Raw genomic sequence first — 25,001 nt, 5'->3', positions numbered from 1 at the left:
ATAAGAGACCTTTGTTGGGAATGCTATGTTGTTTGAACAGATACAAATACAATGCCACAACAGGCAAAATGCCCAACGAGGTGGCTGAGAAAAAGGATTTGCCGTGACTAGGATTCGAACCTGAGTTATTGCAGCCACAACGCAATGTACTAACCACTATACGATCACGGCTACAAAAAAAATAAAAGGAAGAAAAGACTCTTCCTTCAAGGAGCGTCCTTTTCCATGTGTTGACTCTTGTTCACTACAGATGAGCATCAGGCACTTTGTAGGACACCAAAAAAGACTGCCTTCTCAATGGAGCACAACCCCTTTTTATATTTAGCCCTTTAATATAGATTATCATTAAGTATATTATACTTATCATAGATATATATATTATTCCTATTTAACCACATAAATATACTTTAACAAAAAGATAATTGGCACTTACTATGAGATGGCGTACTCTGTGACAAAAGAGAAGTCTCTAGGCCACCACCCACTACTCTGCCACGACATGTACCACAACCTCCCCCTTCCCTCACTTCAAGTCTAATGCTAGATGAATAAGAATGAATAATTAGGCCTATTATTATTGAGACTAGCATTTTTATTCGTGAATTATTTTGACCTTTATGAAACCTACATATTTTGCTATACAGTCAAACTTTTCAAATCAAACTCAAATTTTCAATATCTGAATGTAATTTCGATCTCCTACGTGATAGTTCTTATGTATAGGTTGTATTACTCAAATTTTCAATTACTTGAATTAATATCAGTTTTCCAAAGCTCTTCACGAATCAAAGCTCAAGTGTATATGATTTAAGGTTTTTTATTATTATTTCATTTTCCCAGCCATCATTAAAATATTCATCAAACTTGACCACTTAATTTTTTTAGGTCATTGCATTTCTCATCTTTGAAATCTGAATCTTCTTTGTACAATTCAAATGCTCAAGATAGTATTAGCAAAATATTGGGCAGCCCTGTTGATGTCCATTCTATAATTTCTCCTAACCAGAGCTCAGATTCAAATGCTAGTCTTAAAAGTGAACTTCAGGTATGTTTTTTTTCATCAAATTTGATATTCTAATAAGTTAGGTAATTTATGAGCATCAATTAGGCACTGATCACAAAGCATTTCATATCGAAAATCAAATTTTTGTGATTACAGGAATCTAGAGTTCCTGCTCTTATTTCTCCCATGAGTCCTAAACATGGGAAGATGAGCAAGTTGATGATGGAGAAGGGTCAGCTCACAGATCGTATCACACATAGTGATCAAAGTACAGGCACAAGTAAGCTAATCTATATATAAAATTTATTTTTTTATTGAGTGTTTTTTTTATTGTAAAAAAATACATACACATTACACAAATACTGGATAACAACACACAAAAATAAATACAAAAGAAAGAAAAAAAGACATACACATATAACAAATATACACTATGTGGCCCCAAGGGACACTAAGTCCTTCCAGGAAGCCAAAAAGACATTGTATTACAATTTTTTCGGCACCATTGTGAGCCGCCAAGTATGCAGTGTAGTTATAGAAAAAACGTATAAGAAATTTAAGACATGATGTATAACAGTTCAATGTAAAATGACAATCCATATTTAGTGAAATTTAAACAAGATGATGCGAGTATGTTCTGGGTTCAACATTAATACACATAAAAATATATAGTTTTAAGTGAGTTCTATATGTAAAAAAAAAAAATTGTTGATTTTATATTTATCTAACTTTTTTATGAACAGTTTCAGAACATGTCATCATAATTTTGAATGCTTTTTGCATATTTGTAAATTTTATATTTGTGGTTGATTTTTTTGACTGAAATGAATTCATAAGTTTAGGAGCAAAAAGTGAGAAACACTTTTGAAAAAGATGTTTTTTTGTTTTCGGCATTTCAAAATCATGTTTGAATCTCGCTGCTGTTCTATTTGTTTTTCTCTGAAGCCAATTTTTTATTTTTCGTCGCAAAGCTTATCGTTCGGTAAATATATAATTGTCTGATGTCTAGTGTCTGACAGTTAATTTTTCTATCATTTCCAGTATAGGCCTTCATTAGCATATTTCTTACCTTGTTATATGTGTTACTTAGTTGTATGATATTACAATGATATGCTCCACCCCACGCACACAAACCATGAGTTATAATTGAGAAAACCCACGCGTAAAAGACATCTTTCTGTTCTGTGCTATTTTTAAGAAAAAGTTATATTTAATGTGATTCTGATTTTCGTACATTAACATTATAGGTTTTTGTATTTTTTTGTATGGATTTATATCTTTCATGTTCCTATTAATGTAGAATAAAGCTTAGAGTATTGTTGGTAGAGAATTGTTACCCTGCTGTAAAATTCATCAAAGGATTTCTATAATCTACAATTTTATAACTTTCCATATGAAAAGGCCTAACACACATGCACAAAAAAACTGTACCTACTCAGTTTTCAACTATTCGCTACAGAATTTGCTAATACTTAAAGCAGTGAACCTGGTTGTGGGATGGTATAGCACAAAAACTTCTAGTTTTTTGTCCCCTTGACCTCTGTCCATAGGCATACGCAGAATTTTCTCAGGGGGGAGGGGGTTTCGTTTTTTTTTTCTTCTCAGGGAGGGGGGAAGTTTACGTTTTTTCCTACAAAATAACACTAATCTCAGCTTGAGATTAGTGTTGATCCCCCCTCTCCCGCTGCATACGCCAAGCAAATGACGTACGCCAAAAAAATAATTTCATTCTGGAAGATTGAATAAAAAGTATGTTATTGAGGATCCTTTTAACAAATTGTAAGAAAATCACATGCAGAATAACCAATTGTGTTGACGAATGATTAAAAAAAGTGAAGATATTTTTTGTATTAACTATTTCAATTCCAAATACTTTCATTTGTTATAGAACTACTTGAATATTTTAAAATTTCTTTATTATTTTTCTTCATGGAAAAATCCTTGGTGTATTAATGCTAAATAAATTGATTTTTTTTCATATTTAGCAGGTTCATGCTGGGCTGATGACTTTGAATCAAATCTTAATGATGTTATGGTCACCACTCCTGAGATGGATGAAGTGGAAGAACTAAATAACTTCAGCTTCGGCATTGAAAAGAGTTCTCTGAAAAAGTAATTTTATGAGAAACTTATTTCTTTTGAGAATATGCGAGCTAGTGTTTAGAATTCTGAAATCTTGTGCATTTTAGTAAAAATGTAATTACTTCAAGAAATTAACATAAACCACAAGTAGAAATGTTTTTTTATTCTTTATTAATTATTACATAATTTCATTATGATATATAGAAATGAAAACTATAAATTATAATGGTATAAATGGTATTCAACATTATTTTATTTATATTTCAATCTTTGTTCGTGTTTCAATCTTTTCAGTGAACATCGAAGGCCCAATACCTTGTATCAAGAACTTAGTTTCCATGATTCTGATGCATTGGGAGAAGTAGATGAAGGAGCAGATCTCACAGGTGATGATGGAAGATTCGTTTTTTTATTTGAAACTGATACATTACATACTGATACATACATTTAATATGTCATATTAGTTTGGTTTTGATACTTTTTCAATATTGTTAATGCAATGAAACTCCAATAAGAATTAACTTTTCTATCTTACATTCTATTAGAAAAATTTGTTTCTTAGTAGAAATCTCTAGTTGTGTGAAGCTCTCCTGCATTACATAATGTGCATCATGCTTATAATTTTAGCATAGTAGTAAATTAGAAATGAAATTTCTAGGAGTCAAATTCAACTAATTGGTGTATCATTTCAAATTTTATTCACAGTATATAATGTTTGATTTCAAATTTTGTTGTCATTTCATTTTTTTTAGTCATTTATTGTTTTAAATAAAGTAACAGAATTTTACGCATTTCCTTAGGCATTTCTATCTTTTATTGAGAGTCGACACAAAATACATTGTCCATTTCTTACATTTTTATCGTTCTTATTTCAGACATTTTATGACAGCTTTTGGTCACAATCATTGTTCACTTAATTATAGTTTAAATCAGTGTTTTCCTAAGTGAGTGGATGATATCACCCCCTTGGGGGCGATTTTTCTTTAGAAGGGGGGGGGGTTGTGTGTGTGTGTGACAAGACATAAGTTTGGGAGATTGTTTTAAACACTAGTCTGCATGATATCAGATGATTGAAAACTAATAACTGTCCTTAGCTCACTTTTTTATGCTGATTGCAGAACTGTTGTTCTTAGTTTTCTTCTATCACGTACAGTTCGTTCTCAATTCGACCCGAGTCGATTTTGATCTAGTACGTGATCTGAACTTTCCTAAGGAATCTGCAGAACTATTTGGCTCCCGGCTTAAAAGCAAGAATCTTATGGCACCATGAACACATTTTTCTTGGTACAGACACAGAGAAAAATAACTACTTCCTTTATTCTCAAAGAAAAATTCATTGGTTTACTGCAATAATACTAACAAGTTGATGCACTTCTATGGTATTGAACATGGTCCTACTGAGTGGTGACTTTTTATTTACTCCTCCGAGAGGAGTCTCAAAGGTGTGTTACTGCATAATGGGAATGCGCATGGGTCCATTCAGTTCAAATGAAAGAGACATTCGAGAACATAAAGGAACTGTTAAGAAATATTCAGTATGCATTACACAAATGGCTCATCTGTGATGATTTCAAAGTTATAGAAATACTATTAGAACAATAAGCTGGGTACACAAAAATGCCTTGCTTTCTATGTGAGTGGGACAGTTGGGCAAAGCAAAAGCATTGGATTGTGAGAGTTTGGCCAAAGCGGAGAAATGTTTGTTCCTGGGACTGAAAATATCCTGCCCGAATCGCTTGTAGACCCCCAAAAAATATCACTTATTGTTGGATGTTGAAGAGGGACAGAATTGATGAAGGCGGATCTGCAAGAAAGTTAGCTATTAAAAAATGGTCATGAAATTATTAGGAAAGTTCTTTACAGTATTTTTAAAGTGTGTAACCAAATACTTTGTATGAAATGGTGATTGATTTTTGATTACATTAATTAAAATATTAAAAACATGACTTCTTATTTTTTGTAAAAGCCTGATGTGATAGACAAAAATGGAAGTCATTTCTGGAATCGGCATCAAAAATTGATTCAGGAACACTGACTTTTAAGAAATCATCTGACAAAAAGTTTAAAAATGCAGACTAGTGTTATCATAGGGATATATTTCACTTGTTTTTATATACATCAGAGCCATTATTTTTTACTTTAAGCCATACGTTTTATAATATACCTTTTGTGGTTCTATATGTTATATTTCTGTCATGGTATTGTAATTTTGTTCCATCTTTTCTTTTTCTTTTGTGTTGAACAAGGTTGTTCAACACAATGGTACAAGGTCTCTTGTACCATTAAAATTCAAAAGAAAGTCCATATTATTTTTAATTCATTATAATCCAGCTTTAAGGAAGAAAACAGTACATTATATATATATATACAGTCGAATCCTGTTTTAACGAAAATCTCATTTTAACAAACACTTTTCTAAGTCTCCAAATAAGTTTACATATGAACAATGCTAGGTAACCTGGTATTCCTTTATAACAAAATTTCGTTTTAACGAAGTGATTCCTCCGGTCTCTTGGCATTCGTTATAACGGGATTTGACTGTATATGAAAAATTCATGCACATGTGAATTTTAATAAAACCTTCTACAAACAAGAAAAATTTCATTTTGTATTTGGTATATTTTTCTTTTTTTAATTCATAACTCTGTGACCATCATGAACTACATGCGATTGTGCAACAGCAAAATTTTTCACTTAAATTAGGTGCTTGATTTAACCATATCTAATTGACTTTCAGGTGGCTATGTTCATCCTGGGGATTATGCCTCCTCTGGTCAGTAATTAAATGTTCCCTTAATTGCATGCTCAAAGTAGAATGCTGCATGCTATAAAATATATACAGAAAACTACTAATGAACATTTCTCTTTTCCGAATCAAAATCAGAGCATGATAAAAATCTTTCTAAAATTGACCAAGACTTGAATGTGAATATATATATATATATATATAGTGTATATATTGATTGATAACCATGTATTTTGTTCTAGCATTCAAAGTTTCTTTGGGAAAAAATGTGAGATGTAATTTTTCATTTGGAACGAGCAATAATGGGTTTGATCAAATTGAATTTTAATGTCACATTCGTATATCGAACATTGAAGGACCGGACACACCTACACATAACGAACATGATTTCACTTTTTGAATTTTTAAGCATTTGTTAATTTTTTCTTTTTTTACTGTAGCGTAGTTTGCACTGCTAATTATGAGACATGTTTTTTAGCTGTGCTGCTTTACTAGCAACTCTGTCACCACCAGCTTGTGAATTCTAGGGATGCTGCGTAAAAAAAAAATAATAATAATAAATAAACACTAAATACAAATAATAGAAGCATGACTATCACAGACACTGTTGCATTCTAGACTCTATGTAGATACACAGAAGAGCATTTGATCATAGAAATGCATTGTTAGTAGCATTTCAAAGGGACATCTCTCAATCTTTCATAAGACCCACTGATTCGCTTTTATTTAAGAAGAAAAATGTGTGTGTGATATTCACATTAAACAAAACTGTATCATACAGAGCAAAAACTTTTTTCTTTTTTTTGCTTCAAAAGCATTTTGTTTGGAGATTTTTTTTTCTTTTGTAGCGAGACTTTTCTTTTTATTTGTGCTTTATTTTTTTTTCTCTCTTTCTATCTCTTGTCTTGGCTGCATCACTACTACTGCTACTACCACTGCATGCAAATTTTTGCCTGTACCCATCAAATGCTGTTGACTCTTAACAGACAGTGAAAGCGAAACTGATCGTGATCACAAGGGTGAGAAGAAAGTCATTTTGTTCCACAGAACTTGTCTCATAACTTTTATATATGTATAAAAACATTCAGTATCTCTGCAAGTTAACACATGAACCAAAAAAACTAAACTCGCCTCATATAAACAGTTTAATCTAAAATTTACTTTATTGTTACCTGAGATCAACCCACACACACATTCAGGCTATTATACAATTTTATGATTTGTGTGTGTACATATGAGTGATCATTCACTTTGTTAGCATCTAGCAATGAATCTATGAGTTGCCTTTTATTTAAAGAGTTCTAAAAATGCTGAATGCTTCCTTTAAAATGAATTGAAAATTTTATTTTAACACACAAACTGTTGAGAATTGTATTTATTATGTAAGGCAACAATAAAACTCAAGATTTTAGTTTGAATGAAGCACATATATGCAGTTGAACCTGCTTATAACAAAGTCAGACGTAACAAAATATTGGTTTTAGTTAATTTTTTTTGTCCCAGTGAACCTGCAATACCAGAACGCGAAAAATATCCCTTATAATGAATTGTTATATTTATGTATATCTTATATTGCAAAGTGTTCGGCAAGAATATAATTTTTTCATGGGATTAAGTTTCATGAAATTTAGTGGTTCTTTTTTTTCAGAAACAAAGTATGAATGTTAAATACTACTGTAACTATTTGCACTATGGGTGTGTTCTGTCAGCACCATCTATAGCTATATGGCGATCTCTAGCTATAGATAATACTAGTTCTGTTCATTCTCAAATAAAAAGGAATTTTGTTTATGCCAGCGTTTCTCTGTCTTTGCAAACCCCAGTACCATTAAAATATCTATAACAGGTCAACAAGCCACTTATGTGATTTTGAAACTTTTGCCACCTGTAGCGCCCTTAAGTAGTCCAATAAAGAACCACTTCAAAGCACTGAACGGGCACACACCAATACTAACAGTTTCCCCTGACATTGGTAAGTGACGGGCCTAGAATCAATGATGCACACTTCAAGTGGATTTCTCTCATCAAACTCTTCCCCCCCCCCCCCGAATATTTATTGTGTCGGTTATAAAAAATATTGCATATGGGGAGTGTTTTTCATGCGACTTCTTTATAAACAGGCTCAACTGTAGTTTCTAATCATTTTTTTTTTTCTTATTGAAAAAAATTTCCAATTCATAAAGACTAGTGCTAGTATCATTTAGCAATTACAATATGTATCTTATTTTCTTCTTACAGAGAACATTGATACTATTGTAAAAGTAGGGAAACATTTTTGACTTCTCCTAATATATTTTCTGTGCAGTCATTCGGTTATTGATCCAAAAATATGGACACATAACAAAGTTAACATGTGGCAGATGATGGCCAGAAAACTGTTTGTCTTTTTTTTCCAGACTAAAATGTTAAATTTATCATATCAAATCTTTTCTAAATCAAGTACGTAAATTTAAAAATAAGTTGCTAAATTGTTTTAAATTTTTCAAATAAATTTGAATTTTTTCCTCAATTTTTGATAAAAACTTCTTAACTGTGCTTGAATTTTTTTAATTAGTGCTGATCGTCATATACTATATGATGACTGTATTTATAGAATCATTGCTTTGTTTGTTATCATGCTTTAATAGTCATATTTTTTTAGATTTGTGAATAAGCATTCTAAATTTTTTGCATCATGTTTTTTTTCCCACTTATTGCATGGAATAACAATATTTGCAATGGCATGTTTAAAGTTTCATCAATGTTAATTATTTTGCATTTTCTTACATGCATTCATGGTCAATATCTAGTTACTGACACCTTTTTTGGTAAGCATGTACTCTTCAGTATTTTTTTAGCTAACTCTCAGCTCTTCTTATTCTGTAATCTACATTTCCATTTGCTTTAGTCTTTTATTTGTTTTTTTATGTATCATTTGAAAAAAAAAAATTGTTTTTATTTTTTCATGCACATGTTATCACATTATTGCAATTTTACATTCATAATGAAATGTATATGCTTATACTATTGAATTTTAAAATGCCAGAAAGTTTGCCTATTCACAGTCTTTTAAAAAGCATTTATAGCTTTTCAAAGTTAAATTCTCATTCTATGCTTATGAGATTGGAATTTACTTAGTTATTTTATTAGTTCTGAATTATGTATTCATGCTGCAGCTGGCTTGCTTTGCATATACATATGCTCTTATGCTGCTTGTTTTAGATTTGTGCATCTACTTATGAATTTGGAAATCTTGATATTGCATGACAATACTCTTGGCATAAAAGTAATTCTTTTAATGCCAGTTCCTCAAAAATTGTTTGTTATTCTAATATCTGTTATGAGGCTTAAGAAGTCACAACTTATAAGTTTTCCAATGGTGTCAGAGAAGATCTTCAAGCCAGATTTTCAAAATTATGCAAGCAGATTCTATTAGTCTTGCTAAACTTAATTTTCAAGATGACACTAAAAAGAATTTAAATGAATACTTACCTTATGTTATTTCATTTTGAGCTTTGCCAGTCAATGGCAGTAATAACTATTTTCATACATGACATGCACATCATGCTAATATCACATATAAAAAAATAATAATAAAACACTTTTAGCAATTAAAATTTGATTCTTTCTGAGATTAAATTGAATAGCAACAGTTGTGGTAACTGTTTAATACAGTCGAATCCCGTTATAACGAACTCCAAAAGACAGAAGAAATCACTTTGTTATAATGGAATTCCTGGTTTTTGCATTGTTCCTATTTAACCTTATCTGGGGGAATTAGAAAAGTGTTCATTAAAACGAGATTTTCGCTGTATCAGTATTTATTAAAACAGGATTCGACTGTACTTGTTTTAAATATTCTTTGTCTTTTTTTTAATTAGAGTAATACCAACAGTATTAAGATGAAGAAAATGTGAGTAAACAAAAATTTAACGTGAAATTTGAAATAATAAAATTTCTGGTCATGATTTTTTTTTTAAATACATTTTTGTTGAAACAAATCCTGTATGTGGTCTTAAAGCATCATTTTATAGAACAAAAAAATTTTAACTCACCATAGTACAGTATCAGAGTCGAAAATAAGTGATAAGGACTAATATTCTTATGAATTTTTCAGGCATGGGCAAGGAAGTGGAAAATCTTATTTCAGAAAATAATGAGCTACTAGCTACTAAGTATGTGTAATTTTTATTTGCAAAAGGGTATAATTAATCTGAGGATAAATAAAAAAAGTTGCCTTTCCCCTCCTCCGTATATAGTAGCTGCTTTATTTAATTAAAATGGTGTATACCATTTAGAAAAAAGGAGATTCAAGTTATTTGAATATGTATAAATTGTTGAATGTCTTTTTCAGGAATGCACTCAACATTGTAAAAGATGATCTTATTGCCAGAGTGGATGAGTTAATGAGGTAAAGTTTCATTTATATATATATTTATTTATTTATTTAATTGTAGTTTTAATTGTAAATTTCTATCTGGAATTCATAATTTTCATACCTTTCATTGTTTCTATATTTCTTACTGATACTATATTTTGTGTATCAAATTCATATTTTATCACTTAAATATTGATGCATTATTGATAATTATGTATTTTAAAGTGAGCAAGAGATATTGAGGGAGGAACTAAAAACATGTGGTGCAGTGAAAGAAAAATTGAAGCAGAAAATAGCTGAACTAGAAGAAGAAGTGAAAAAATCCAAAGAAGCTGGAAAGAGTAAATCAAATAAGTCAGATGATGAAGTGAGTTTTATAGAAAATAAAATATATATTATATATGTATTTATGGTTTCTGTTAGTTAAAAACATATTGGGTACATTTTCCGTAGCTCTCAGAGACAAATTGACATTGTTTTAAAAGCAAAATCTTCCATCACTTTTTGTCCATGATGCATTAAGGGACTTATGCAGTCACTTCATAATGATGAGTCAAATTTTGATGAATCAAGTATCTGTTGTTGAAGTTTTCACCTGACTCCCAAAACATTTAAATGTTTGATGAGGTTAGTTCAATGAATTAAAACTAACCTCAAAGTTGATAACTTAAAGGTTCAACATATTCAAAGTTTTTCTTTGGCATTTGTATATTCAACTAATTGAGATTTGACTGTATCAGCATCTGTGTACACCCATTTTCTGGTGTTATACACTAAAATCTGTGTCTGGATTCAATCCAAGCTTTTTGCTTTTAGTTAATGTGGTCTTGATCTTTTTTTCCCATCATAGTTCTTGGTGTTTTATTCAAGTTTTTTATATTTTTTATATATACTGTGTGTGTGCTCAAAGCAGTTTCCAGTTAAATTAAAAAAAAATGAAACCTTAGTGTGAGACAGTTATTTTTAATGGTTTGTGCAGAGTATATTTGAAATAATGAAAAACAGACAGGAGTGATTATTTTTGTTTTGTGCAAGGAGGACGTTCCGATGGCACAGAGGAAAAGATTCACCCGAGTAGAAATGGCTCGTGTTCTGATGGAACGTAATCAGTATAAGGAACGTTTGATGGAACTCCAAGAAGCTGTCAGGTGGACTGAAATGATCAGAGCATCGAGAAGTGATTCTTCTCTTGACAAGAAACAAAGCAAATCATCTATATGGAAATTGTAAGTTGAATGTTTTTCTCATCTCATTTAATATCACTCAATATAAAGCAATATTCAATACATTTTCAATTGTGATAATTAAATTTAGTTACAGTTGCATTTGATAATACAGTATTACAGTAGATTCTCTCTAATCTGGCACATATCAGACCAGGGTGTGCCAGACCGCCAAAATTTCCAAGTCACTGGAAGTCAGTTGATGAAGCCCACTTCAATAATATGAACTTCTACCCACAGACATACAGCATCATGTTTTCCTCTTTCATGCTCGAAGAAAACCTGCTTATATTTATGGAATCGACTGTATTTAAACTTTGTTTTATTTTCACTTTACAACATTTTTATTTCTTTGTTTTTAGCAAGTGCAAGCTTGAGCTTTGAGTACTATGGATATAATTTTTCAATAGATAGATCTCCTGTAAATGAGAAAAAAAATCTATTTCCATAAATAATTTCTTTAAAAATTAAATCTGATATATTTTCGAGTTATATAGTTTCGTTATATATATTCGTTCGTTTATATAGTTTAAATTTACACTTTTTTTTTGTTAATGAATGTTTTAATTGGATTTTTTTTCTAAAGAGCTCAAGAAAGAAATATTCCAATTTTTTTTAGTGATTTTTGATGCCAACCTGCATTTAAAAAAAAAAAAAAACCCTTTTATATGTTGCAGAAAAAAAAAATATTTTTCACACAAAAATGTATTGTCAGCCTGTAGCAATGAGAAAATGCAGGCTTTTGTCATTTTTACTTCAATATATGGAAGACAGATGACTAAACCACTAGAACACGAAACGTACATAACCCTGACAACATAAATATGTTAGAGCAGCGTTTCTCAACGTATGGTCTGCTTATGCAATGGCATAGGTGGTCTGCATACAATTGGGAGCAACTGAAAATTTGATAATTCTAACTGAATGAAAAATTATTCAATTGTAATTGATATTACTAATATCCATATGAATTTAAGTAAGAATTGAATCTTCATACTTGGGTTCACCATAACTCATCATGGAAAATGTGAGAAATTGCTGTCCTAAATACAGGATATCACTGATTGTGGCTTAAGGATGCAATTTGTGACAAATTTTCTAATTACTGCAAAAATAGGTGAATGGTGAGGGCGAAATAAACAGCCGCTACAAATTGCAGTGAACAAAAATAAACTTGATACAGTACAATATGGGACGTTGTCAATAGTGAACAAAAACGTTGCCATACGTCGGCTAAATTCCTAATTTCAATTGAAATTACTGGAAAATTGTTGAAACTGACAAATATGTAAGATGAATATTTGCATTTATAGCCATGATTATCATAATGAAAACACTGTTTATTCACTGTTTTAGTAAAAAATTATAAATTTAAATATGCATCATTGAAAAAACACTGGATAAATATATAAAAAAATTCAGAGCAATTGAAAATACTGGACTAGCCCGTAATACAGGACATAGGTGGTCTGTCAAATCGTTTCAGACATTTTACTGGTCCTTGAATTCAGAAAGGTTGAGAAACGCTGAGTTAGAGCAAGCCAAGTACACTCAGAACACATGAAACATTCCAGCATGTACTAATTCATCAGCAATTCCTCCTAGATTAGAGTGGCCAGATAAGGTGCATGCAATACTGGGACAAATCCTGGAAATCATTTTTAAAAACTGGGAAATTTTCAAAACTCTCATTTGGTGGGTATTACAGTGTAAAATTGCAAACTAACAATGTATTATGAAAATATCATTGCACTACTTCTACACAGTAAAAATGAGTAAAATGTCAAGATGGTAGCCATGGTCAACATGTGTATGTCACAATCTGTGTATACCTACATGATTGAAGTGCGTATGCCATGAAGGGTGAGATGTGTTTCATTATATATACTCATAAATTACTGGGGGGGGGGGGTGTTCTTAGTCTCATATTATAAATATGCTTCCTTCTATGAACAGTCAGCCCACGGTTTAGAACTTACTAATTCGTTGCAGAAGTCCATTCGTAAACTAAATTGTTCAGAAACCAAAATTGTTTTATTTCCCATGGAATCAATGTAAAATTTATAAATTCATTCCAAGGACTTCGAATATTTTTAGTATGAACCTTCACAGCAATGCTTTATGCTCAAGTGCATAATGTAAAAACCGATTGAAATCATTTGACTATCGCTGAAAATGCTTTTCTTTAGAAGAGACAATCCCAACCTTATGAGGTAACTGGCTTATCTTCCATATCGAAGCAATATCTGGGCTGTCTGGTTTCTTTAATATTGTAAGGTGTTCAGGAGAAAAGAGGTTGGAAAAAAGCCGAGGAGAAACAGGAGTCTCGAGAGAGGGAAACGAGAACGATTTGAGACATTCGAAAAATGAGAGAGGGAGTGCGAAAGTTTTTACCGAAGAGACAGGACGGTTTCGTGGAGGTGTTGGATAATAAATTAAATAAAGTGTTCTTTTCTTCTTTTGGGAGTCTAGAATCCAGTTATTTCGTCCTGGAATCGTAGTGGAGGTACAGCCGAGGACCTACGACCGATAAGAAGGCAAGGGAAAGTTTACTGGTGCAGTCGACAGGATGAGGTCGTGGCTTCAACGACTCAAGATTGTGAGCTGAATTCAAAGAAGAGTGTCCTAGCGACAGTGGAACCACCCCGGTTCGTATAGAAGGATAGCAGCAGCGTCGAGCTCCCACGCTGTTTTTTTTTTTTTTCGTGAAGTCAACACGACAACCGGTGCTGAGAGGGGCAATCCTGCCTAGGGAAGAGAAGCGAGTGCTGTGCGGCTGTATCGAGACGATAAATAAAGATGGTGTATTTGGCAAAAGGGAACAAGGAGGATCTGGAGACCATGGCCGCCAACTTAGGGGTAGAAGTCCGACCGGAGTTCAACTTAATGCATTTAGTGAGTACCATACAGGAAAGTGAACTGTACAACGAAGCTACATGCAGAGAGATACTGAAAACGATCATAAGCAATAGGAAAGAAAGAGTAGAGATGGAGATGGAGAAGCGGCGTAGAGATAGAGAGATGGAGATGGAGGAGCGGCGGCGTAGAGAAAAGGAGATGGAACATGAACTCGAAAGACTGAGGATCGAGACAGGAGCCAGAAGAGAGGAGAATAATCAGGCTGGGAGCGGCAGAACCCCCGGCTGGGATTTCCAGAACCTGATGCAAAAGTTCAGGATGGAAGAGGATATAAGTCTGTACCTGGTGCTGTTCGAGCGGCAAGCTCGTCGTGTGGCCCTGGCACGGGAAGATACCTATTTTAGTGTACCTATTTTAATGGATGGACGGCGGCTTTGGGGGTCAGGACGTTTGAGCGACTAAGAGATTTAATCATCACCGATCAAATGAAAAAACTCGCCCCAGCAGATTTTAAGGAACACTATCTGGACGAATGGAGTGATATGGTGTCTCCAAGTGAGCTATCGGAGAAACTAGATAGGTTCAATGATGTGAAGAGGACTCTGAGGACACCCTTCCCTAGTGACAGAACGAGAACCCCAAGACCTGTTCATCAAAATCCGAGATGGAAAGCCAGCGAAAACCAGAGACTTCAGGGTGAGTCCTTCCCACCTAAAGCGACGATGGGTTTGAATACCAGAGAGAGAGCCGCAGTCACTTGTTATGCGTGTGGAGCAGAAGGCCATATAGCAAGGTTTTGTCCTGCAAGAGTCCAGCAGGAGCCTTTGAGTCGGGCCCAGGCGAACTCTGTCCAGACAGAAGAGGGGGACATGATTGAAGAAACCACAGTCCTAACAGCACATATCACGGTGCCGGCAGCTGGTGTCGGTGCGGACATTGGCACACCGCAGACCGTGAGTTTGAAATGTGGTCAGAAGACAATAAGAGGCGTAGTCGATTCTGGGACCCAGATCTCAGTCGTTAGATCGGATTTGGTTGAGATCGACGACAGTGAAGGCGTGGAGAGAATAAGGATCAAGTCCGCATTTGGCGAAAGTGAGATAGCCCCTCTGAAAATATGTATGATGAAGATTAGCGATGGCAAACACGGGTACGTGCCGATTTCTTGCGCAGTGTCGAGTCGCTTGATAAATGAAATGTTAATATGTCCGACAGCGTACGGCGCACTCTTGGGAAATGTACTAGTTCCAAGTCCGATCAATGAGCCAAGCCGTAGGGATGGTGTGTGTACTTCATCTGCCGATGGCAAACAGAAGGCCAACAACGGCAATAACAACTATTTTTGCATATCTAATGAAGAATTTGAAGAGAGGATCATGTCCCAAGTCGAGAGCTGCTTCACCGACTTCAACATCATGAAGAACAACTTTCTGCTAAAACAAATCCAGTGAAACAAGGAGGGCTACATCAGCCTGAGGTTGGTCTCATCTTTCAGGAAGGTCAAGACCCTGACCAAGGACTGGAGGGTCGTCTGGTACTGTCTCAGGAACTCGAACAAACTCCAAGTCGACGGAGGGGGCACTAAAGTGCGCCGGATTGTGCCCGTACCGGCTTTCGAGACCAGATGCGCAAAAATGATCCTGATCTGCAACATGCCGTTCGAGGAAATGACGCCCAAGTCAGTGTCGCAGTTTATATCAGAACATGGAGAAGTCGTCGACGTGGCAGTCGTCAATCGAGGATCTAAGATACCAGATGTCTGTAGGAGGCGCTGTCTCTACGTCAATGGGAACATGGTGAAGAAGACGTTCGCCCTCATCAAGTGCAAGACCAATCAGGTCGCGTCCGCATCCGAGGGCAAGGCCTCGCAGCTCAAGAAGATGAACTCGAAACGGTATGACAATGGTCATGCTGTCAAAGGGAGGAGATCGGCACCGAACCGGTTCCCGGCTAGGCAGGAAACATCCAAGCAATCGAACTGGCGATTGTTTTCATGTCCATTTGCCAAAGGAATCAACAGAGCTACAAACCGGCATTCAAAGACCGAGAAAACCAGAAGCCAACCGGCTAAATCTTCAATAGCCAACAACGGCGCGCCCAGGAATCAGGGCAGCGAAAGGCCATTCTTCTCTTATGCCGGTGGTGAGCACCACCCCATGAACTCTTGGATGAACAACCATTATTTGCCATTCAAGGATGGTATGGCCGCCGCCGCCAAAGTAGCTGCTGCTGCACGATACAACGCTCGCTTACCGGATAGCGTCATGCATTGGCCTGGCGGACCCGGAAGGGGGATATGCAAGGTAATGCCGATGCCCTGTCACGGTAGCCGTGAGAAACCGAATTACGCTCTTGAAGCATCATCATCATTTAAAAGTGATGGATGTGCTTTTCGATGATGGGACGTGTAAGGTTCAGGAGAAAAGAGGTTGGAAAACGCCCGAGGAGAAACAGGAGTCGCGAGAGAGGGAAACGAGAACGATTTGAGACATTTGAAAAAGGAGAGAGGGAGTGCGAAAGTTTGTACCGAAGAGACAGGATGGTTTTGTGGAGGTGTTGGATAATAAATTAAATAAAGTGTTTTCTTCTTTTGGGAGTCTAGAATCCAGTTATTTCGTCCTGGAATCGTAGTGGAGGTACAGCCGAGGACCTACGACCGATAAGAAGGCGGGGGAAAGTTTACTAATATCATCTATTATCTCAGTTTCAAAGTTCACAAATTTTCTGCCTGCAAAGCAATCTGGCCACAATTCCTACAAAACTGAATTCATATTTCTGTAAGTCACTTGCTGTTAATCAGTACACTATCTACCAATAAGTATTTGGACACCTGTGATAGAAAAAAAAAACTAACTTTATTCAAAATCAATAGTTGGTAGAGCCTCCACGAGAGGCAATTACAGCATGAACCCTCCGGGGCATACTTTCCACAAGTCCTTGTGTGACAGCTAGTGGTATTTTCTTCCACTCGGCTTGGAGAAGACATGTCAGTTCCTTCACCGATTTTGGACGGGTAGGGCACCCCTTAATTTGGCGATCCAACTCGTCCCAGAGGTTCTCGATAGGGTTCGGGTCTGGGCTGTGGGCAGGCCAGTCTATTCGATGAACCCCATTGGCACCATACCAAGCCTTAGTTAACCTTGCAGTATGACAGCTGGCATTGTCATCCTGGAAGTAACAGGGGTCCACCCCGTAAAACTGCCACAATGTAGGAAGCACATCATCATCCAAAATAGTGCAGTAGGCATCGGCGTTGAGCTTACCATGAATGGGGACCAAGGGTCCCAGTCCATACCAGGAGAAACACCCCCCAGACCATAATTCCACCTCGCCGAACTTGACTGTTGGCACAATGCATTCTGGCAGGAGACGTTCTCCAGGCAGACCCAGACCCTGCCATCCGAACGGTAAAGGGTGAACCTTGATTCGTCGCTCCAAAGAACCCGTTTCCACTGATCTACGGTCCAATTTCGATGTGCTTTGCACCACATTAACCGAGCAACGCGGTTGGACTTTGTGATCAAAGGCTTATGGGCAGCAGCACGACCATGAAAACCAATCAGATGTGCTTCCTTACGGATGGTATTCATTGAAACAATACTCCCGGATGCCTGTTGAAACTCCTCGCGGATGAGGGCCATCGGTTGGGTGCGGTTCTTCCGAATTTCTCTGGACAGCACCCGTCGGTCTCTATCTCCCAGTTTTGTTGGTCTGCCGACTCGGGGAAAATTTTGACAATCACAGCTCACCTTCCACTTCTCAATCACATAGGCCACTGTCGATTTTGGGTACTTCAGCTCGCTAGATATGTCCCTTAAGGATCGTCATTTTCGTGATACCCGATAATTATACCTTTCTCAAAATCAGAGAGCTCATCTTGCATGCGACTAATGCCGATGTTGTTTCCTACACGATATATACCGGCGGAGGGCGTGACGTATCTCAGGACCGCAGATATCATCATTTGCATAGGTGTCCAAATACTTATTGGTAGATAGTGTATAATCAATAAGTATACGGCCATATCAATAAGAGTTATCAGCAATTTAGTCTATACAGTTGACCCTACTCTAATTTTGACCCTGGTGGTGACACCATGTGTTTTTAATAAGAAATGCTTTTACTAGCATCCACACATTTTGTAACCCTGCTCTCAATGCAATGCCCAATTTTTCAGCAGTGAATAAAGACAACCATCTTGTTTTATCGTTTGTGACAAAAATGAATGAAATTCTATATAAATGAAGTCACAAAATTCTTTCAGGCCTTCCACTCGTACTGTGTATATGGAGAAAAAAATTATACTGTTTGTACTGTACTTTTATCGTCAATACTCAAAACATTGTTAGTAGTCTTATGATGTATGTGAGTAGGACACTCAACTCAAAGAATAGTCTCATTTAAGTTATTTTCCATTTCATTAATTTCTAAACAATGAAAAAAAATGCTGAGCAGGTGTGTATTCATCAAACCCCAATATTCCACATGTAAAGCGAGCTGTAATGGTCTGAAATGGGTTTGACATCCTTTGGTTACATAAAATATCAACATGGCAAAAATATAACAGTAAAATAATAAATTCCTTGCATAATATCTAAGGTAGCTAAAAAAGTTTAAAATGTAAAAATAATGAAAATAATTCTATTTCATTGCCCCAAGCAAAAGCCAGGACAAACAAGCATCCCAAAAGCCTTTGTCGGGACGGTGAGAAATAGCAAAAAACGGGGACATCTAGCCACTCTGCTCTAGAGCAATGTTTGAGATGTGTGTGAGGTCAAGTAGTAGCTGTTTCATGATGTGAATTCATCTTCCAAGTTAATTTTTTATTTTAGATAAGAGATTTTGATTTTGCTAAATAAAGAAATTGCAAGTTCAGCAAATTATAACATTGTAGGGAAAATAAATTGAAAGTTAATAAATTGTTCATTTTAATTTACTAGGATTTGTGTGTATAAAGTGTATGTATATTCTGTATAAATAATTTTATAAAACTGCCTATTGATTTGAATTATGTTTTATCCAGTTTCAGTAACTTGTTTAACGCAAATGAAAAACCCACTAGAAGACCTTCCCCATATGTGAATGTTCATTACAATGCACCGACATCGAATGCAACACCAGCACTTGAAACCATGAGAAAGAAGAGGTTGGGTGATCGGCACAGGTCTGTGGATATGCGAGATTCAGATCTGTAAGTGTTCAGCGTATTCTATCTCATTTTTTCTAGTTCCTCAATCATACTCATTTCTGAGTGTGGTTCTAATTCATTACAAATTTTAATTATTTTCTGGTTTTTTTTAGTGAAAGTGAACTTAGAAAATTCTACAGTTTTTTAATCTGTCGATATAAAAATTATGAGTAAATTGATTTCATATAAAATATTCTTTTTAGAATAAATTCTGGTATATATTTCAGCAGACTATATTTTCAAACTTGTATTTTTCTCTGTTAATGAATTTTTTAATTGATTTTTCATGAAGGGCTTCAGAAAGACTGCACCAGCAAAGAGCTAAAGAGCGCAGAGAGCAATATAAGCAGGTTCGAGCGCATGTAAGGAAAGACGATGGTCGCCTTCAAGCATATGGATGGAGTCTTCCCACGAAAGTAGTAGCTACAGCCTCTAGCAAAAACCAGTCAACTGATTTACCTGGAAGCTCAAAAACAGCAAATTCATCGTCTTCTGTACCAGTTCCAGTGCCTGTATATTGCCGTCCACTGCTGGAAAAAGAACCTGAAATGAAAGTTAGTTTTTATTTTGATGTATTTTCAACATCATTATGTAGAAATATGTAACTACAGTAACATACATATTTTTTGACATATTTTAACATTTACATTATGAAAAAATATCATGAATATCATTTAAGAGTGTTATGTAATTTTACAAATAAATGATTGATAAAGATTAAACTCTGACAGTTTTTTAATGAGAAATTGAATTTCGGGCCGAAAAAATACCATCTCTTAATACAGTTTTTTATGTCCATTTAAATCAAATATGTGGTTCATTTTTTTTACTTGATTGTTATTCAATTTTAATTTGACTCTCATTTAGATCATGCTGATGTTTCCAAAACATTTTTTGGTAGCAAATCTCGTCATTTCTTAAAAACTGAGTCAAAAATATTTCAAATTCAAGTCTGGTAGAAAGGAAAAAGTTATATGTAATCCATTGAAGTTCTATCTTCTTTTTAGGTATGGTGTGCTGCTGGTGTAAATAGGTCTGGTCGGGAATTGATACCTGGTCAGTCAGAACCAGTCTCAGTTGTGGGATCGAGCTTGTTCTATGTTAATAACCCTGATGGACTCAGTGAAGTTGAGAAACTTAATCAAGAGTTACAGGTAATTAATTTTGATTAATAACTAAAACATCTCGAATTTTTGACATTTTTCTTTGTGTTTCATTCTTTACTTTTTGTATTTCTTCATCTGATTGTATAAAATGATTAATTATATAAATGATATAAAAATGATTTAATTATTTTTTCTGTGATATGAGCAATAAATTCAGAACACCAAGTTTTCAACAACTGGCTGATGCAAAGATGAATTCAGGAAAGAACGCAAATTCATCTTTTCTTCAGCCAGCTGTTGAAACCTTTATATGGATAGCGGAGAGTGACATCTTCCTTTTGAAATTCAAAATATTTCTATTTTATTGGCTAAGTGATAGTGATAGGAACCAAGAGATGCCTAGGCTCTGTCACTCTCAGTGATGTAAGAACATTGTCCCTAGGGACTGTGGTGCCTGCGGGGAACCTAACCATTTATTGAGCTTGAACAAGTTATATATAGATGAACAAGTGCCATTATGCACATCGCCAATGAACAAGTATAAAATTTATGATCGAAAAATAATGATTGAGTAAAATAAATCACAATTATAAATCTCATTAGTGAGAATAGTTTTTGGTAAAATTTGATCTGCTTCTCTTCAGGGATTTTCATTGACACTTTTCACTGATTGTAAAACTGATTCCAGACCTGCCAACTCTCCCGATTTAGGCGGGAGACTCCGGATTTATCATCCTTCCTCCCGCTCTCCGGATTTGTTAAAATTTCTCCGGATTTTGACAGAAAATTAGATTTCACGTTGTCGTGGCATCAATAATTACCGTCGTCATTAGGGAAAACACCCGTAGATGACAGCCGTAGTCATTTTCATCGAGCAGCCGTTAAAAAAAAGTCTTTGTGACCACATTTAAGCAACTGGTAAAGACGCAACTTTGTTTTCGTAGCATTTATCGGCAATCATTTATCAGGGGCATGACCTTCGTTGCCGAAATTCCTGTATAATCGTTATTGTATTCCATTAACAGCCGCGCAGTAAAAACGTTTTTTCGTCCGCAGCTTTGTAATTTGAATTTTTTAAATCGTTTCTTCCGATTAAACATCTTCAGAAAGAAAATATAAAATTTTAAGCTATACACAGCTAAATATAAAGCTTTCAAGAATTCATATACCCAAGATTATCAATCACTGATAGCATCCACGAAAGGAAACACATACTTTATTAACAGTATGTAGATGTGATTTCTCTATTCTGCATGGAAAGACTGGCATAGAATTATATTCTTCTCAGGGGCAATGCAGAACGTGCCTTGGGGAGGGGGGAGAATGTAACTTTTTCTTAATTTATTTAAAAAAAAAAATTTATGATTTTTTTTTTGATCGAGTCTATGAGTGTCGAGGAGGGGTGGGGGGTAACCCCCTCGGGAGAATCTCCGGATTTCAAAAGTTGGCACATCTGCTGATTCGATCGTCAATTGATCTAATCGCTGCACTGTGTGGTTTGATTCAGTCCAACAGACATTCGTCATTGCTACTTCTAATCAGCTCATGGGCTAAGTGCCATATTCCTTGGCCTACCCACTGCAGAGGCTACAAGTTTAAAAACATAATTTTGGAGGTTTGAGGTACATACATTCTAGTATTGCCTATGTTAATTTTTGTCCTGAAAAATGCCATCTCTAAGATATTGTCCATGGACATTATTATTCAACTACAAAGTAATTATTGCATTAGAGCTGTTGTGAATTAGCCCAACTAGCAAGTATTCTGTAACACATTTGCTTGTTGAACATGAGGAAACTGCACTTTCATGAAAGTTAAATTTAACCCTGAAAATGTGACACTGCACTTACATTAAGCTAGCAAGTACTTTTTAATGTGTTTTCTAACTTTCCACATGGTGCTAATTCCAAAAAATACAGCATTTGTTCTTGTTCAAAAGCCTTCATTCCTTAAACAATGTTATGTGTAAACACACTATTTTATGCTAGCCAGACTGAAAGCTATCATAATATTTGACAAATACTGCCACATGTACTTCATTTTTCATTTGTACTTTCTTTATGTACAGGATACTGAGAGATTGCGATCCGAGCATGAAAGAGTGGATCAGAGTCATTCTTCTATAGTATGGCTATGTACCAGTGCTCATTCTAGCAGCAATGTTGTTGTTATAGATGCAAACAATCCTGCTGAAATTTTGAGCACATTCAATGTTTGCAGCTCCCATCTTTTATGCATCACAAGTGTACCAGGTAAATTGAATGTTCATATGCCCGTGTGTGTGTGCACTATTCTTCCTCTAATGTGCTTTTCTCTTAGAGCAGCAGTTTATTGTGCAGAAATATTTTACTTGACCCTGTTTTGTGATGAAAACTAAAGAACTCTCTCCACCAAATTGTTCGCACTATAAGTAATGAGATAATATATGCAACTCCTGGTGAATTCTTAGCAAAGGATGTATAGTATGTCATTTAAAAAAATATGTCCAGAAATGGAATCTTAGTTTATTCTGTAGGACCCATATTTAGCAAGGAGCTCATACCAATTAAAATGTTCATTTTACATTCCAGTCACTTGATAAATCTGTTTTCAAAGCAAAAAAAATAATCTTATTTAAGAAACAAAATATTTGTAGCAGGTATGCACAATATTATATTGATGATTAACCATCTTACGGCTGTTGAATAATTTTGTGTGTAATTATGTAAGATCATCTATAAACTGTTGAAAACATAATACTTTTATTGAAAACAATACATACAGTTATATATTTAATATCTGAAATAACTTACATTCACAATAACAGTCATTTCCCAAAATTCTTAGTCAATTCTGATCAACCACCATTAGGGAGGTTGACAGATCTCTAGCATTCAGCCTAAGATCAGATTTCTGGGGATCTCTTCCCCCCCCCCCCCCAAATTATAAATTTACTAAAAACATCCTACGAACATTCGTGCCCTCAGTACTCTATTCCAGGATACAGAGGTCCTTTTGAAGATTAATTCCGATTGATCAGTTTTTTCATTTATATTTCCTGTGTGCACCTTTCCTTTCTGGAAGAAGTTCCAAGTGTTTCTGCTCAATTGACAACAAGAATTTTTGTCTGATAGGTCTTTTTTTTAGACCATTTCATGAAAATTCACCCCTGGTCTATTGAATTTTTTCCTATAAGAATAATAAAAGAAATTCTCAAACATTCGTGGGATTTCCTTGCATTTACTTTTCATTTTCTGTACTTGTTTTTAAAAACTCCTCTTCCCCCACTTTTTTCATTTTTTTGTAAAATTTTGATACAGAGCAAAACTTGCTCATTAAAAAGGGCATAATTTCATTACAATTAACCTTATATGGAAAAAACATACATTGAATTCCCTTTTACATTCAGACTCTCACTAAATGTGAGCTTGTTATAAATTGATCCTACTGCATATAAGAAATAAAAATAAGTGGAATTTACTGCTCTCTTTTGTTGCTGATCACAAGCTTCTCAATTGTACACCATCTTTTCCCTTATATCTCTTCATAGTGTTATTTACTATTCAGAACACTTTTTTTTTTATTGTGGCATGAATCAGGCTTGTAAACATCTGTTTAAATTGAGTTAAGATAAAACATTTTATCATCAAAATCAAGTTTTAACATCTAACAATATTCTATTTCTATTATTAGCAAATATGGATAACTGATAAATAACTGAAAATGAAATAACTGATAATAATGAAAATAACCATGATTGTATTCCATATGATTTTACATCAGTTGCAATTCAAACTTTGTGGAAAAAATAGTACTGTATTAAATTTCTTTTTTCCTGCTCACAGGTGCAAGGCAGACCGATTTCCCAGTTGATGAATCATTCATGAAGCTTGGTACTTCAAGTGCCACAAACACTGCTGACATTGTAAGTGAAACCACTGATATTGAAAGTGTGTCCAAGATTGGGAGTGTGCAGTTAGTCACTGGAGCTCAGTTAGCCTCAAGTCCTTTGGAGTTATCCCGATCAGAAACTGATGGTATGTTGCAATAGCCGTTTTTTTCAAGTTTTTTAATAAAATATTTTTTTAAAAGTGTCATCTTTGCTTGTTATGTTCAATCTCAATAGAGGGTGATTCAGAAAAGATGGGAAAAATTTTAAGAGGTGATAGTACACACCAGTACAAATAATTGTCATCAAAAAATGCATGGTCTAACATGAAACGCACTAGCGCAGTTTGAAACGGCCAATGGTTGCACGCTGGAGCTGGAATAATTTCACAGGACTGGCATCTGTGCCTGTTATTCACTGTGACGCAGATTTACACACAGTTTCTTCTTTCCCAGGTTACATTTGCATGCATGGTGTTCTTTTTCTCCTTATAAATTTCAACAGGAATGTCGTTTTAATGTTTGCAGAGTGGCCGCGTTTCAAACCATGCTAGCGTGTTTGCATTTCAT

At 34.9% G+C, this 25,001-nt stretch overlaps 1 protein-coding gene across 10 annotated transcripts in view; it reads left to right on the top strand.

Annotated features, from left to right (window-relative positions):
* The window catches only part of LOC149070203 (C-Jun-amino-terminal kinase-interacting protein 4-like), a 46,244-nt gene that overhangs the window by 6,921 nt on the left and 14,322 nt on the right, over nucleotides 1–25,001 (top strand). Inside the window, exons 5-20 of one of the 10 annotated variants that reach the window (XM_089250112.1) lie at nucleotides 886–1,045; nucleotides 1,160–1,283; nucleotides 2,989–3,115; nucleotides 3,380–3,471; nucleotides 5,823–5,858; nucleotides 6,818–6,850; nucleotides 8,621–8,638; nucleotides 9,928–9,985; nucleotides 10,165–10,221; nucleotides 10,414–10,555; nucleotides 11,227–11,414; nucleotides 19,294–19,461; nucleotides 19,751–20,012; nucleotides 20,466–20,612; nucleotides 22,633–22,816; nucleotides 24,389–24,580. In XM_089250112.1, the coding sequence (XP_089106238.1) occupies nucleotides 886–1,045; nucleotides 1,160–1,283; nucleotides 2,989–3,115; nucleotides 3,380–3,471; nucleotides 5,823–5,858; nucleotides 6,818–6,850; nucleotides 8,621–8,638; nucleotides 9,928–9,985; nucleotides 10,165–10,221; nucleotides 10,414–10,555; nucleotides 11,227–11,414; nucleotides 19,294–19,461; nucleotides 19,751–20,012; nucleotides 20,466–20,612; nucleotides 22,633–22,816; nucleotides 24,389–24,580 (1,988 nt within the window). Of the gene's footprint in view, nucleotides 1–885; nucleotides 1,046–1,159; nucleotides 1,284–2,988; nucleotides 3,116–3,379; nucleotides 3,472–5,822; nucleotides 5,859–6,817; nucleotides 6,851–8,620; nucleotides 8,639–9,927; nucleotides 9,986–10,164; nucleotides 10,222–10,413; nucleotides 10,556–11,223; nucleotides 11,415–19,293; nucleotides 19,462–19,750; nucleotides 20,013–20,465; nucleotides 20,613–22,632; nucleotides 22,817–24,388; nucleotides 24,581–25,001 lie in introns of all 10 variants that reach the window. The other 9 variants (XM_089250111.1, XM_089250114.1, XM_089250115.1 and 6 more) reach the window with 9 other exon arrangements.

The sequence above is a fragment of the Pholcus phalangioides genome, unplaced genomic scaffold (genome assembly GCF_987345545.1).
Source record: "Pholcus phalangioides strain wild (caught in Gottingen) unplaced genomic scaffold, Ppha-v1.0 ptg000022l_1, whole genome shotgun sequence".
In the NCBI taxonomy this organism is placed as follows: domain Eukaryota; kingdom Metazoa; phylum Arthropoda; class Arachnida; order Araneae; family Pholcidae; genus Pholcus; species Pholcus phalangioides.
Note: the sequence above shows the minus strand (reverse complement) of the source record. Positions and strands in the feature narration are given on the sequence as shown.